At 41.9% G+C, this 16264-nt stretch overlaps 1 protein-coding gene across 2 annotated transcripts; it reads right to left on the reverse strand.

Moving 5' to 3' along the window:
- Nucleotides 1-1069: 1069 nt before the first annotated feature.
- LOC114901722 (cytochrome c) lies at nucleotides 1070-15968 on the reverse strand. Of its 2 annotated transcripts, XR_003795265.1 has the most exons (4): nucleotides 15847-15968; nucleotides 14312-14488; nucleotides 12936-14198; nucleotides 1070-1332 (listed from the first exon to the last, which is right to left on the reverse strand). XR_003795265.1 is itself a non-coding variant. In XM_029233815.1 (3 exons), the coding sequence occupies exons 2-3, from the start codon at nucleotides 14478-14480 to the stop codon at nucleotides 14050-14052; spliced, it is 318 nt and encodes a 105-aa protein (XP_029089648.1). In that variant the 5' UTR covers nucleotides 14481-14488; nucleotides 15847-15967; the 3' UTR covers nucleotides 13175-14049. The 2 variants fall into 2 exon arrangements, 1 of the variants encoding a protein (XP_029089648.1); XM_029233815.1 differs by lacking the exon at nucleotides 1070-1332 and having other exon boundaries at nucleotides 13175-14198; nucleotides 15847-15967.
- Between the last annotated feature and the right edge of the window lie 296 nt (nucleotides 15969-16264).

Consider the following 16264-nt stretch of genomic DNA (forward strand, 5'->3'; position numbering starts at 1 on the left):
AAGGGTAGAAATCAAGACTCACCTAGGGATGAGCCCAGTCAACTCCCCAGATTCTGCTGGAACCCTGGACAGCTATACTTTTGGATACGTTAGGTTTGAGGTGCCTGTGTTAGTTTCTCAATGCCGTTGTGAATTACCACAAACTTTATTATCTTGCAAGTCTGGGGGTCAGAAGTCTGAAATGGGTCTCAGTGGGCGAAAATCAAGGTGCTGGAAGGGGTAGTTCCTTATGAGATTCAAAAGGGGAATCCATTCCTTGTCTCTTCTAGCTTCTAGAGGCTGCCAGCATTCTTGGTTGTGCCCACATCACTCCAGTCTCTGCTTCCATTGCTACATTGCCTTCTTCTCTGACTCATCAAGCCCACCTGAATAATCCAGGATAAACTCTCCATATCAGCATCCTTAACTTCATCACAGTTGTAAAGTCACTTTTATGATAGGTTCCAGGGATTAAGGCATGGACCTATCTGGAGGAGGCCCTTATTCAGCCAACCACAATGTCTGGGTGGGGTGTTGGGGGGACCCAAATAGAGATGTCTAAAAGGCAGTTGAGTATAAGGCTTTTGAGCTCAAGGGTATTTGGACTACAGATATAGCTATGAAGTCACTGGCATGTGTGTGCTAACGTCATGGGTGTGGATATTGCCAAGGGGACAAAACGTAAAGAAAGGCATAACTTTGGGGAACACTAATATTATATAAGTGAAACTGAGGGAGGTCATCAGATCCCTTAAATCATAACTTGCTTGATAAATATCTTGTAACCTGTCCTCAATCAAGCTTGCCTCAATTGTTCTTGCAGACTGCATACCCTTCAAGCTTCATGTAGCTTAGACAATATATCACAAGACTCCTTAAATCACCTCCTACAGATAACACCTCTGATATATGAGTCACTATAGTAACAGTTGCTCAAATTGTTTTTCAGGAACACAGAGCTTGCCTTGCCCAGATCAAACCAGTCGAGACCATGGACTGGGTGACTGTCCAGTGGATAACCTTTTGACATCAGAAGGCCAAAAACTTCACCCTCAGAACATGTAAATGCCACCATTTTCTGAACATGCATCCCATGAAGAAGCATGTAACTCAGATATGTCTGTACAGAACCCCAATTACTGTACATTTTTCTTACCTTTAATCATCTTTCCCCACACCTCAGACCACCCTGCTTCCTTATGCTGTAAGTAGCCTGAGCTCCTCACCTTCATGAAAGTGGATTTAAGACTTGTTCTCCCGTCTCCTCGCTTGGCTGCCTTGTGTATAAATCGTTTCTCTGCTGCAAACCTTGGCGTCTCAGTATTTGGCTTGCTGCGAGTTGGGCAAATGAACCTGGTTTGATAACATAAGGAGTGGGTGTATCAGCTAGGATTAGAATCAGCTGCATGGAACAGAAACAAACAACAATGGCTTAAATAAGAAAGACGTTTATTAAATTGTTAAAGAAGTCTGGACTAGTATGGCAGCTTCACCAGATCACCTATACACCAGTTCCACCTATCTTTCTGCTCTGCCATTCTCAGGTGCATAGCTCCATCCTCAATTGTGCAAGCCAAGATGACTGCCAGAGGAGTTCTGCAATCCCATCCAGGTTCTAGGCAGGAAGAAACGGGATGAAAGTGCAGTTCTCCTAGCTGAGTCTGCTCTTCCCAGAAGTCCCATGTGACTCACTTTCAATTGACTCACTGACCACACCTAGGGAAGTTGGACAGTGTAGTCTTTTATAGGTCCATTACCACCCAAAAAAAATAAAAATAAAAATAACCAAGGTTCTGTTACTAGAAGTGAAGAGGAAAGCGGATATCAAGGAGGCAAAAAGTCTCTTCCAGAGTGGACAAAAAGAAACCTACAAATGAGGTTAAGAAGGAATGTTCAGTGAAATAGGAGAGGAACCAAAAGTAGGGAGCTTGTGGCTGTGTCCTGAAGGGCAGTTCCCCGTCTTCCAATGAATTCAAAAAGAAAGTGGATTTAGATATGGCACCTGCTGTGAAGAAGGCCAAAGAAAAGCATTACCTCTCCACTTTCAAGGTATTCTGCTGGAGAATCGGCTTGGGTAGAGGGGGCAACTGCTCCCCCTGAGAGGATCCATTAGAAAATCACATACTGGGCTTCCCTGCTGGCGCAGTGGCTGATAATCTGCCTGCCAATGCAGGGGACGTGGGCTCGAGCTCTGGTCCGGGAAGAGCCCACATGCCGTGGAGCAACTAAGCCCATGCGCCACAACTGCTGAGCCTGCGCTCTAGATCCTGCAAGCCACAACTACTGAGCCCGTGTGCCTAGAGCCTGTGTTCTGCAACGAGAAGCCACTGCAATGAGAAGCCCGTGCACCGCAACAAAGAGTAGCCCCCACTCACCACAACCAGAGAAAGCCAGCGTGCAGCAACGATGATTCAACACAGCCAAAAATAAAATAAATAAATAATTTTTTAAAAAATCACATACCTTTCCTGAATTTTTCGTATTTACTAATAATATAGGGCTTGGTTGTGACCTGCTTGATTAACTTTAGGGTGGAAAATAGAAGAAAGCTATCAAAATCTTCAGGCATGATAGCTACAAAAAGAACCTGGCATATATTACAGCCTACATTTTGTTTTATTATGCTAAAAAAGAGTACTCAAGACCTTGCTTTATGATACAAAAGGCCCTTCTTCATTACCTATCTTGAGAGATAGTAGGTTGAGAAGTGGTGAAAACGGCAGGCCCTTCCTGTCTTTTCCCACTAAGCACTGATTCTTCTTTTTTTTGAAAGCAAAATATTTTTATTCCATATTCTGGAGTTAAGAAACAGCTTCTGGTGTTGTTTTTCTCTAACATTCTACTACTTATCCTTAATAGAGTCTCCGTAGTCCCACTCCCATTGAAAAACCAGTTAGCTCATCATTTCTCTGTGGTGATAAGGAAAAGAGGAGTATGGACAGCAAAATCTATTAGTAATTCTTAAATCTTACTTTATGCAAATTTTTGTTCTGTTTTTGAAGTATAATTGACCTACAACACTGTGTTAGTTCCAGGTGTACAACAGAGTGATTTGATTATTTCTATACATTACTAAATGATCACCATGATAAGTCTAGTTACCATCTGCCACCATACAAAGATATTACATTATACTGACTACATCCCCATGCCATTCATTTCATCCCTGTGGCTCATTTATTTTGTAACTGGAAGTCTGTACCTCTTAATCTCCCTCACTTATTTCACTCATCCCCCACCCGACTTCTGACAACCACCTGTTTGTTCTCTGTATTTATGATGTTTGTTTTACTATGTTTGTCCATTTGTTTTGTTTTTTAGATTTCACATATAAGTCAAATCATATGGTATGTGTCTTTCTCTGACATTTCACTTAGCATAATACCCTCTAGGCCTATTCATATTTTCACAAATAGCAAGATTTCACTCTTTTTTATGGCTGAGTAATATTCCATTGTGTAGCTATAGCACATCTTCTCTATCCATTCATTTACTTATGGACACTTAGGTTGCTTCCATATGTTGGCTATTGTAAATAATGCTTCAGTGAATATAGGGGCGCATATATTTTTTCAAATTAGCATTTCTGTTTTCTTCAGAAAAATATCCAGAAGTGGAATTGCTGGGTCATATGGTATTTCCATTTTATAATTTTTTGAGGAAACTCCATACTGTTTTCCATAGTGGCTGCACCAACTTACACTCCCACTAACAACACACACGTTCCCTTTTCTCCACATCCTTCCCCAACACTTGCTATTTCTTGTGTTTTTGATAATAGCTATTCTGACAGGTGTGAGGTGTTATCTCAATGTGGTTTTGATTTGCATTTACCTGATGATTAGTGATGTTGAGCATCTTTTCATGCACCTGTTGCCCATCTGTAAGTCTTCTTTGGAAACATGCCTATTCAAGTCCTTTGCCCATTTTTCAATCAAGTTGGGTTTTTTTTTTTTTATGTTGAGTTGTATAAGTTATTTGTATATTTTGGATATTAACATCTTATCAGATATATCCTTTGCAAATACCTTCTCCCATTCAGTAGGTAACCTTTTCGTTTTGTTAACAGTCTCCTTTGCTGTGCAAAAGCTTTTTAGTTTGACGTTGTCCCACTTGCTTTTGTTTTTGTTGCCTTTGCCTTAGGAGACATTTCCAAAAGAATATTAAGACTGATGTCAAAGAGCATACTGCTTGTTTTCTTCTAGAAGTTTTATGGTTTCAGGTCTTACATTTAAATCTTTAATCCATTTTGAGTTTACTTTTGTGTATAGTGTGAGAAAGTAATCCAATTTGGTTCTTTTACATGTAGTTGTCCAGTTTTCCCAATGCCACTTATTGAAGAGGCTGTCTTTTCCCCATTGCATATTCTGCCTTCTTTGTTATAGATTAATTGCCCATATAAGTGTGGGTTCATTTCTGGACTCTCTATTCTGTTCCATTGATCAATGGGTCTGTTTTTGTGCCAGGACCATACTGTTTCAATGACTGTAGCTTTGTAATATTGAAATCAGGGAGTGTGATATCTCCAGCTTTGTTCTTTCTCAAGGTTGTTTTGAGAAAGACAAAACAACTTGGGGTCTTTTAGGTTTTCACACAAATTTTAGAATTTGGTCTAGTTCTGTGGAAAATGTCACTGGTATTTTGATAGGGATTGTATTGACTCTCTAGATTGCCTTGGGTAGTATGGTCATGTTAACAATATTAATTCTTCCAATCCATGAGCACAGTATATATTTGTGTTGTCTTCAATTTCTTTCATCAATGTCTTACAGTTTTCCAAGTACAGGTCTTTTACCTCCTTGGTCAGATTTATTCCTAGGTATTTTATTCTTTTTGATGCAATTGTAAGTAGGACTGTTTTCTTATTTTTTCCTTCTACCAGTTCATTGTTAGTGTATAGCAATGCAACAGATTTCTGTATATTAATTTTGTACCCTGCAACTTCACTTAATTCATTTATTAGTTCTAACAGTTTTTTGGTGACATCTTTAGGATTTTCTAGATATAGTATCATCATCTGCAAATAGTGAGTTTTACTTCTTTCCTTACAGTTTGGATGCCTTTTCTTTCTTTTACTTATCTGATTGCTGTGGCTAGGACTTCCAATACTGTTAAATAGAAATGGTGAAAGCAGGCACCCTTGTCTTGTTCCTGAATTTAGAGGAAAGGCTTTTAGCTTTTCACTATTGTGATGTTAGGTGTGGGTTTGTCATAAACGGCCTTTATTTTGTTGAGATATGTTCCCTCTATACCCACTTAGATGAGTTTTTATCATGAATGGATGTTTAATTTTGACATTTATTGAGAGGACCATGTGATTTTTATTCTCCATTTTGTTAATGTGGTGTATCCCATTGATTTATTTGCATATATTGAACCAACCTTGCATCCCTGTAATAAATCCCACGTGATCATTGTATATGATCCTTTTACTGTATTGTTGAGTTCAGTTTGCTAATATTTTGTTGAATTTTGCATCTATGTTCATCCATGATATTGACCTGTAATTTTTTTTTTTTTTTTTTTTTTTTACAGCTTTGTCTGGTTTTGGTATCAGGGTGATGCTGATCTCATTGAATGAATTTGGAAGCATTTCTTCCTCTTCAACTTTCCAGAATAGTTTGAGAAGGATGAATTAACTCTTCTTTAAGTGTTTGGTAGAAGTCACCTGTAAAGCCATCTGGTCCTGGACTTCTGCTCATTAGGAGTATTTTTGTTTTTCTTTTTTTAATTACTGATTCAATTTCATTACTGGTAATTGGTCTGTTCATATTTTCTACTTCCTCCTGACTTGGTCTTGAGAGTTTGTATATTTCTAGGAATTTATCCATTTCTTCTCAGTTGTCCATTTTATTGGTGTATAGTTGTTCATGATCATCTCTTATGACCCTTTATATTTCTGTGGTGTCAGTCGAAAGAGGCTTCTCATTCATTCTTGATTTTACTTGGGTCCTCTTTCTTTTTTAAGGATGAGTCTGGCTAAAGGTTTATCAATTTTGTTTATCTTTTCAAAGAACCAACTCTTAGTTTCTTTCTTTCTTTCTTCCTCTCTTTCTGTCTCTATTTCATTATATCTGCTCTGATCTTTATTACTTCTTTCCTTCTACTAACTTTGGGTTTTGTTTGTTCTCCTTTTTCTGGTTCCTTTAGGTGTAAATTTAGGTTATTTATTTGTAAGCATTGGTTCTTTAAATATCTTTTTTTCCCCTTAATATTATTATGTGCATACCAAAAAAATTAAGTCTCCTAACCTAGTCTGATTCAGGAGGCTTGTAAGTTAAAAATCTTTCTCATAGATCTCTTCCCAGTCTCTAACCTGTGTACACAGCATACAGTGTTTGTTTGGCTAGCATAGTGATATTTTCTTATATCACACATGCCCCATCCAAGAATTATATGAGGTGCTCGTTTCCAGAACCAACATTCTTTAGCCCTATAACTACTGAATATTACTCAAGACAAGTTAGCAACCATTGCGAGGTAAGAAGCTTACAGGTGGACTCTGCTATCACCTGGATTAAGCCTACAGATAAATCTTTCTGGGACAGGGAATAGTGGTGGGCTGGAGCCAACCTCCTAAACATTTCCTACTCTAAACTGCCTCTAATGCATGTATTTCCATATTGATATATCTCCTTTCTTGAGATTACCCTCAAAGGTTCAGGACAAGTTGGCTAGGGCTGGCATAATCCTAGTAAATACAGTATTAAAAACTATGTCTGTTGGGCTTCCCTGGTGGCGCAGCAGTTGGGATTCTGCCTGCCGATGCGGGGGGCACGGGTTCGTGCCCTGGTCCGGGAGGATCCCGCGTGCCGCGGAGCGGCTGGGCCCGTGGGCCGTGGCCACTGGACCTGCGCGTCCGGAGCCTGTGCTCCGCGGCGGGAGGGGCCGCACCGGTAAGAGGCCCGCGTACCGCAAAAAAACAAAACAAAACAAAACAATGTCTGTTAGGTTACTGGAAAAGTTAGACATATTTAGATGATGAGTCTATGAAAATTAGGTGCCCACTTAACCTTTTGACCAAATGTCTCAAAAAAACTCTCAAAGTAAATGGCATTGGTGAAGGTTGTACTTCATTGATTCTTGGTCCTGGTCACTAACAGAGAATGAGACATCACCTAATGAGTGAGTTATTAGAATTATGGACCTGAGTCATGGATATAAATCTCTAATTCCAGGCACTTCTCTCCCACTAAATCACTTCAGTTAAAAAAGTCATTCCAGTAAGCGTCCTCTCCCTTCCATGCAATCTGCCCAACTGTTAATTTGACAAATTGCCCTGTCCAACCAGTTCAAAATTAGCTAACATTTAAGGATTTACTGAGTGCAAGGCAACACGCCAAGCACATTCACTTGTGTATGCTTCACAATAACCCTAAGGACTAATATAATTAAGGTCAGTTTGCAGATGAGGAAACTTAAGGCAGAGAAGAGCTAATGTGTCTACGATTCTGTTAAGCAGCATCAACAGAGAAATCAGACCCTTAGGCTGTCTTCCAACATTAACCAGTAAAAAGAACAAGAAATTCTTGTCTTACAGACAATACGGTACGCCCCAACTCATACCATAGGCAGGTGACTCAGAAATCTACAGATTTCCCCTATTATCCCAAACTGGAAAAGATTTGTCATCTCTTGGTCCAGACGTATTACCCCTGCCTGATTCAGGTAGGTATCCCGAATTTCATTAAACTTATAAACTGAATAAGAAAAGCCATAATTTCCAGAACTGAGGCAGTGAACTTGTTCTGTTGGAGTGTAGCTCCCAATGCAAAGTTCCTGCACTGAAATGAAAGCAAGCATTTATATCTTTCATTTTCTATGGGAGAGGGAGGCAGAGGACAAGGGGGTTGGGAATGGGTGTTAGATTGACCATGCTGGGGCATCTGTAACATCTGGAGCTACGTTTCGATGTAACTGAACATTCTGAATCATATCTGAATTAAGAACAACATTGTTGAAGGTAGGGACAAAAGGTTTTATGATGCCTAGAACTTCACAGAACGAAGTTCTGTGAAGTTCAAAGGTTTTGACAAAAACCTTCCTTGTATTCAGGAAGTAGAAAATTCCTATCTGAAATGGGAGGCAAGGTCATCTGCTGTGAGAGCAGGGGAGACCAGTGATACAAGCTTGAGGAGCATGATGACCTTCTAAATTAACCACGAGGAAAACAGGGAGAGAATGAATATATAAAAGGACAATTGCATAGGGTTTCTGCTGATTCAGTTGAATCAAAGATAAGTTTACAGGGGTGCAATCAATAGAAGTGTGTGATTTTCTCAAACAGTACCCAGATCAGCTGTGGAAATGGAGAATGCAGATCTGGAAGATACCAAGACCACAAAGCCTCTGCTGTGGACAGTGTGAAGAACATGTAGGCTCCACTTGTGAGGGCTGCATTAGTGCAGAGGCCTAGTGCTAAAGGCCCTGTCTTTAGCAACAAAAGGAGGTGTGGGAGTTATATAAAGAGGCTAATAGGGACTTCCCTGGTGGTGCAGTGGCTAAGAATCTGCCTGCCGATGCAGGGGACACAGGTTCGAGCCCTGGTCCGGGAAGTACCCACATGCCGCAGAGCAACTAAGCCCGTGTGCCACAACTACTGAGCCTATGCTCTATAGCCTGAGAGCCACAACTACTGAGCCCACGTGCCACAACTACTGAAGTCTGTGTGCCTAGAGCCCGTGCTCTGCAACGAGAAGCCACCGCAATGAAAAGCCCGCCTGTCACCATGAAGAGGGGCCCCTGCTCGCCACAACTAGAGAAAGCCTGCGAGCAGCAAATGAAGACCCAACGTAGCCAAAAATAAATTAAAAAAAAAAAAAAAGAGGCTAATAGAGATGACTCACCTAATATGAAGTTTCGTAACCATGAAAAGGCAGTGTCAGTACACGTGATACTACCAAGGTAAGGTACCTGTGTGTGACCTTTGGCAGTAACAACCTGAGCCTATTTACTTAGCTATAAAATAGGGACAATTCTTGTTTCACATACCTTATGAGTTAGTGAGGATGAAATGAAATGTGAATATACATTATAACTATAAAGCAATTTAGTGATGGGACTAGAATTTGGGTAAAATGCCATGCTGATTTGGATTACTAACAGACAGTTACAGCTATATGTGTATACAGGTTTTATGATGCCTATGTATTTTATTCCATGAGTATGTGAAATTAATATAAATGAGGGAGGTAGAAAAAATAAGAGCAGTCTAGGGTGTCAAATGTCCTAGAGTCATCAGAGCCATTTGAGAATAGAAAAGAAAGCTAGACACAACAATTAGGTAACTGCTAACCTAATTTTCCACTATGTGAATTTTCCACTTTCAAGGAATTTGATGAGGATATAAAATAAACAAATTATTTCAGTGCTTACCAGTTAAGAGCTTTCAGATGCCACTCAGTGAACGCTCAACAGCAATTTTATGAGGTACAGGTTATTCCTATTCTCCAGATGGCAGAAAAAAAGTAACTGCAAAGCTCTAAACCAGGGGCCGAGAACTTCTGTGAGCACCAGTCACTATTTTAGGCTTTGTGGGCCATAGTCTGTTGCAGCTACTCAATTCTGATGTTGTAGCACAAAAGCAGCCCTAGATAAGACATAAATGAATAAATGTGGCCATGTTCCAATAAAGTTTTATTTACAAAAACTTTGGGACAATGGGCTGCTTACTGACCCCTACTCTAAACACATATTTTCCAATCCCAAACCCAGCATTCTTTGTTACACCACAAATAAAATTAACTAGTCCAATGGTCGTTTTTCAAAGGACACTTCCAGCTATAGACACATATTTAATGGCACCAATGTGAACACAGGCACATTTCTAATGAATAAACAAAGAGCAACGGCTTCCCTGGTGGCGCAGTGGTTGGGAGTCCGCCTGCCGATGCAGGGGACACGGGTTCGTGCCCCAGTCCGGAAGGATCCCACATGCCGCGGAGCGCCTGGGCCCGTGAGCCATGGCCGCTGAGCCTGCGCGTCCAGAGCCTGTGCTCCGCAACAGGAGAGGCCACAGCAGTGGGAGGCCCGCGTGCAGCAAAAAAAAAAGAAAGAGCAAAAAGGAAGCAGCCCATTAGTATGTCCGGTAAAATGGGGTTAGACTAAGACCAAACTGTGGTCGAAGTATCTTGGTGGTGGTTTCAGCTATGTCACTCAGCTAGTTTTTTCCAGTGTAAATAATGTGGTTTTTTTTTTTACTTCTTTAATCTTTCTTAGTATACAGTTTTTTAACATCTTTATTGAAGTAGAATTGCTTTACAATGGTGTGTTAGTTTCTGCTTTATAATAAAGTGAATCAGCTATACGTATACATATATCCCCATATCCCCTCCCTCTTGCGTCTCCCTCCCACCCTCCCTATCCCACCCCTCTAGGTGGTCACAAAGCACCAAGCTGGTCTCCCTGTGCTATGCGGCTACTTCCCATTAGCTATCTATTTTACAGTGTAGACAATCTTTATTGGCAGGTGTTGAGTGCAAGAAAAATGGTAACAAATCCAGAAGGATGGAAAAGGAGGCAGGGCATGCTCCCCTCCCCTAAGTGAGGACTTTGTGACCAGGTCACTGGAGCAAGAGCACCTGACTATGGTCACTTTGGGTCCAGAACCCCTCAAGTAAGCTCCCAGGCAGGAGGGCTCCTCACATGTGGGAAGGGAGCAACACTCTGGAAAGGGTATGGGCTATGTCCCACCCCAGGCTACTTGCCTCCTGCCCACAGCATACCTCAGCCCCTCAAGAGGAAGGTGTCACAGCTCACTGTAGGGGTGTTTCAGGACTGAGTTACTAATAGGTGTTACTAACCCTATTCCTCTCCAAACCCAGGTATCTGCCATATGCCTCAGTTCCCTTGCTCTGTGATTTGCTAGGTTGGACTACAAGGTCCTGTTAGTGGTCCAGCTCAATTGAGTAGTTCCCATAGTTCCCTGAGCCTAAAAAAGGTTAATTTCACCTCTCATCTGTATAATAGTACAGCTGGATTCTAAGAATCTCTAAGATCTCTTCCAGTTCCAATACTGAGACCTCTAATGTGACTAAAATAGCCAACTTTAGTTCATATAGGTATCAGCCTTGCCTGTATGAACTGTACCATAATAGCCCCTCTTATTCTGTGCTCAGCAATCTTACTTGGTATCTCAAGGTACTCTAATATGAAGAGCCAAAAGACCTCATCACTAGAAATGAAGCTAAGTTGTAGCTAAGTTGGTTTTGGTTTACTCTTGTGTGACCTTGAATGAAATGAAATAGCTTTAGCCTAGTCAACTGGGGAGGGCGAGCCACTGCTAAGGTCTCTTCATAGACAGCATGTGAATTTCATCACACCCTTTTCAATTTACAACAATCTTTAGGGGTTAAAGCGAAAATGTACAATATAATGTCTATAAAGAAACTGAAGAGGGACTTCCCTGGTGGTGCAATGGTTAAGAATCCGCCTGCCAATGCAGGGAACACGGGGGTTTGAGCCCTGGTCCGAGAAGATCCCACATGCCACGGAGCAACTAAGCCTGTGTGCCACAACTACTGAGCCTGAGCTCTAGAGCCTATGAGCCACAACTACTGAAGCCCGTGCTCCGCAACAAGAGAACCCACCGCAATGAGAAGCCCGTGCACCGCAATGAAGAGTAGCCCCCGCTCACCACAACTAGAGAAAGCCCGTGCACAGCAACGGAAACCCAGAGCAGCCAAAAATAAATTAAAAAAAAAAGAAAAAAAGAAACAAGAAAAGTTTGAGGAAAAGGATGACAAAAAGGTGCATCCCTACATACCATGAGAATAACACCTAACTAAAATAAATTGCCAACTTATGAATGGAATATGTAGAATGTATGGTAAAATTATAAAGGTGAGCATATCAGATTTAGAGACAGGAATTGGAATCAGTGTTCAAGGGCACTTAGTGTAAGAATCCTAGATTAGGAAAACAAAGAGTTCAGAGGAAGCACTTTTGTTATAGACCACGCATGGTTCTAGTTCTAGACCTGTGCTGTTAACACTCTCGCCATATGTGGCTACGTAAACCTAAACTCATTAAAGCTGAATAAAATGGAAAATTCAGTTCTGTAGCCACACTACCCAAATTCCATAACTACACCTGGTTGGTGGCTAACTGGACAGCACATATTCAGTCTGTCATCACAGAAAGTTGTATTGGATAGTGCTATTCTAGACAAAATCCAGAATATAGGGGGCACCTGGAAGAAACACTTCTTAAATACACCTGGCTCTCACTTTTGATACTACTCACCAAGCCACCTATGAAGAGACAATAGGAATGAAGACATGTGGGTTATACAGTGCTAGCTTTTTGGGTTTCTTTATTTCTAAGAGAGCACACACCCCTTACAGCTAGGAATGTCCCTTCTTTTGAATTAACTATAGGAACTTATAAATCACTAGAGGCACTTATTGAGTACAACTGGCCTAGAAAGCAGCAGGGACTCAGCAATTCTCTGCCAGCATAGGCCTTAGTTGACTTGGGAAACACAGAAATAAATCAGTTCCCTGGTCTCCATGTCTTCCCATATTGGTCCAGAACTCTCTCAGAAGCTAATTGCTACACCATCTCTGGATACCACCTGAATTACAGCAGGCTTTCTTTTGCTTCCCCAAACTGTTTCTGCACATGTTTCCAGACTGACTGCTTTCTCACATTTCTCCAATGACTGAAAATAAGATTCACAAGTTACAAAGTGCTTTGCCAGGCCTTACAGGCCAACCTACTCATCCCCATCACTGTTGATAAGGCTTCTTCCTGGTTTCCTCACTGTCACACAAAGAGATGGCTCTCACCACCAGCACAGACTTACTTCCCCCACCGAGAATTTCTCTCAGTATTCTTTATGGCTTAGTCCAAGCTCACCATTCCATAAAATTTCTAGGGACTACTCTAAACATGTACAGCACAAACTATACATGAAATAATTTAGTACATATACTACAACCATGTACTATACATACCACAAAACTATGGCCAGAAACACATTCTTCTTTCTACATTTGGCATAAATGCTGCAGTGCTCATTCTGGCCAAAGAAACCGGGTGGATTACTGAAGTGTTCTAGGGCAGGCTGTCCTAGAAGACCAAGTAAACACAATCTAGTACTATGACTAGTAACAATGCTGCGTATTTTGAGGTATTATATTTTTCAACCATCTTGGTATGTCATTAAATCAAGCACATTAGAAAAATCATGATCTGTGACTTTGTTTTTAATTCTCAAGCCTTATGATCAGATAATTTACAAATCTGTGCTAATGATAGAGCTCCTCTACCTTAACCCTTCTGAGTTGGCAAAAGCATCATTACCAATCACACACCTACAGTAGTTCTACAGTTTTGTTTCTGAATACCTGTTTAAAAGACAATCCTGAATTATAACTTAGTCTGACTTTGTAAAGAATTCACAAGCAAGTTTCCCAACCTATCATGTCACAGTGAATTTTAAAAACATCTGATCTTAAAGATCATCTTTAAAATGTGAGTACTAAATATTCTTTATCTGATGCTATACATAAACCACACTAAAATGCCCTTCATTAAGTAAAACGCAATATTTTAGATGGAGAATTTTAATTAAATTGGCATATTTAAGACCAAAAAGATAAAGTGGACATTGTCAGTGTATCTTCAGCCCTTGCCTTAACAGGTGAATGAACACAACTTGAAACACAAGGTGAATCTTGCTGGTCTATGAGACAGTGAAGGGAGCTTCTCAATATTTAAATATATTAATATAACCAGTTATAGAAATCTAAATATAAAACCAATCTCCTATAGGGTTTGAGAAGGCATTCACCATATCCCTGAAAAGTTTAACATTCCTTATTCAAGTTTAATCATCTCTTTAGAAGGGGAAAACACTGACAGTACTTGCTGAACCAGAATTACTATCAAAATTCAAAAAGCTGACCATATTCATTTAGCCACAAGCCAATCTTATTTAAATCAGGACAGAAATATTACATCAGCTATTCATGACCTGAATTCTAGTGTATGAGATCAATTTAAATATGGTACACATAAAAAGTCATGAGACAGCTGTTTCATAATAAATAAGGCAGTGGCCAACTATTACTCATTAGTAGCTTTTTTGAGATAAGCTATCAAGTCTGCCCTTTCTGACTTCTTCTTAATGCCAGCGAAGATCATTTTTGTTCCAGGGATGTACTTCTTGGGATTCTCCAAATACTCCATCAGCGTTTCCTCTCCCCAGGTGATGCCTAAACAAGGAGGGATGTATTGTTAAGTATGTCACACTCCTGAAAAAGTGTTTACCAAAGGTTACATTCATGCAATTTGTGCTTGTGTTAGTTAACAATGGCCCGCCTCTTACCTTTGTTCTTGTTGGCATCTGTGTAAGAGAATCCGACAGCCTGACCTGTCTTTCGCCCAAATAGACCATGGAGATTTGGCCCAGTCTTGTGCTTGCCTCCCTTTTCCACAGTATGGCACTGGGCACACTTCTGAACAAAAATCTTCTTGCCCTTCTCAACATCACACATTTTTAAATCTAAAAATGAAAGACTCAATTAATTTTTTCTCCAAGTAAAAAAAGTGTAAACCAACAATCAACTCCAGCCACTAACGCACTGCAAACTTATGACATTATATACCAGGTTGAATTTTGTTTTACTTAGTTCACTTGCAAAAGATTCTTTAACACAAAAAACACTATCTGGAAGAACTTCCTTAAAAACACGTCTCTGTGTGTGTGTCAACTAAAAATTGACACTTGACATCTGCCTCTACAAGCGTTAAGGCACAAGCCACTGCAGCTGCTGACCTTCAACACATCCTGAAAAGTTCAGGGTAGAGATCAGGAATGAGGCACTCTGTGGTCTGGGAAAAACTGGCAAAAGAGGCCTTTAGATAAATAACCTCTGGTTGGGGAACCAAGATCCCACAAGCGCATGCTGGGGCCGAGAAAAAAAAAAAAGAAATGCTGTCTCCCAGTCTCTAGTCCCCATTTTGCCCCAAACAGAACTTACAGCTCTTACTTTGTGCATTTTTTTCCAGCTGACATACGTGATGAAAGCAAATTAGGAACCTACTTCAAAACCATTTCAAAAGATGACATCAAGGTCACAAAGTCACAAATCTGAATAAGCTGAACTATGAATATATTAAACCCAAACCACCAAAATTCCAACTTTTACGGCGGTCTAATTATTCATACTACAATTTAAAGCCACCTCTGAAGATAAGGCAAAATACATTTTTACAAAAGGGGAGATAATGGTTGATTCAGCCTGCTCAGGTCCCTCTAAATTGCCTTGCTGTGAGTGGGAGGCCAGCAGCAGGCTTTTGAGGTCTCCCCGGTAATGCCCATTCTCCAGCTCTGGGATCCCCGGGGGAGACCACGAGGTCATCAATCCAAGCCGGTTTCAAGGACACTGTGATGAAACCTACCTCTCCGGGGTGCCTGAGCAGGTTAAGGGGGGGAGCGACAGGTGGCCAGGAAAAGTAATGACTTTTTGGAAGAGCAGCAGCTTTTGCTCTCTTGGAAAGAGGACGTGACGCGCTGCGCATCGTCCCCCAACTCCCGCCCTCACTCCAGAGGAAATCTTGTCTATCACTGCCATAGCCCCGCAGTCCCGACAACGGAGGGCCCGCGTCTCGGAAGGAACCGCGAACAAGCCGCCTCCGAGCTTTCAGGACCTTGACCGAGACCACGCCACGACCTAATTAGGGTCCCGCCCCACCTCACGCCGTAGCCCGCCGGGCTGGGCGCAGTCCGGGGCCCCCCATTCCCTGTCCCCCACCCGGCCCCCGCTCACGGGTCTCAGTCCACCCGCGCACCCCCCACGCAGGCGCGCGCCCTCATGGCTCGGTTTCTCGCCCGCCGTGGCCTCCGCGCCCCGCGCCCACCGTTCTTTCTCCGTGTACGACTAAGCCGTCCCCGCTCGCAAGCCAAACGTCCAGCTCTCTAATCCCAAGGACACGCCGGTCCGCGCCTATGTACGGGTGAAAATGCAACCAAACTGGCTCCGCCCTCTGCCCTCCTGACGTGCGGCCCGGCGAACTGATACGTAGTGACGTCGCCGCGCCCCATTGGCTCGGGTCTCCGGGGCTGAGTTAGGACCCTGCGCGCGCGCATACCTGCTAGTACTGTGAGGGGAACAGCGTGAATGCCCTTCCTCTCCCGGCCTTTCCCTCCGGGCAGTTACGACAGGCCATTAGAGGTACGACACCGAGGTTGTGCCGGGAGGGGCTGACGTCAACCTCGGGCCTTAGGGTGCATGCGCGTGCCGACGGGGAGGGTGGAGCGGAGTCGAGGGGTGGATCG

Source organism: Monodon monoceros, unplaced genomic scaffold, assembly GCF_005190385.1.
Source record: "Monodon monoceros isolate NGI ecotype Baffin Bay Population unplaced genomic scaffold, NGI_Narwhal_1 Super_Scaffold_2, whole genome shotgun sequence".
Classification (NCBI taxonomy): domain Eukaryota; kingdom Metazoa; phylum Chordata; class Mammalia; order Artiodactyla; family Monodontidae; genus Monodon; species Monodon monoceros.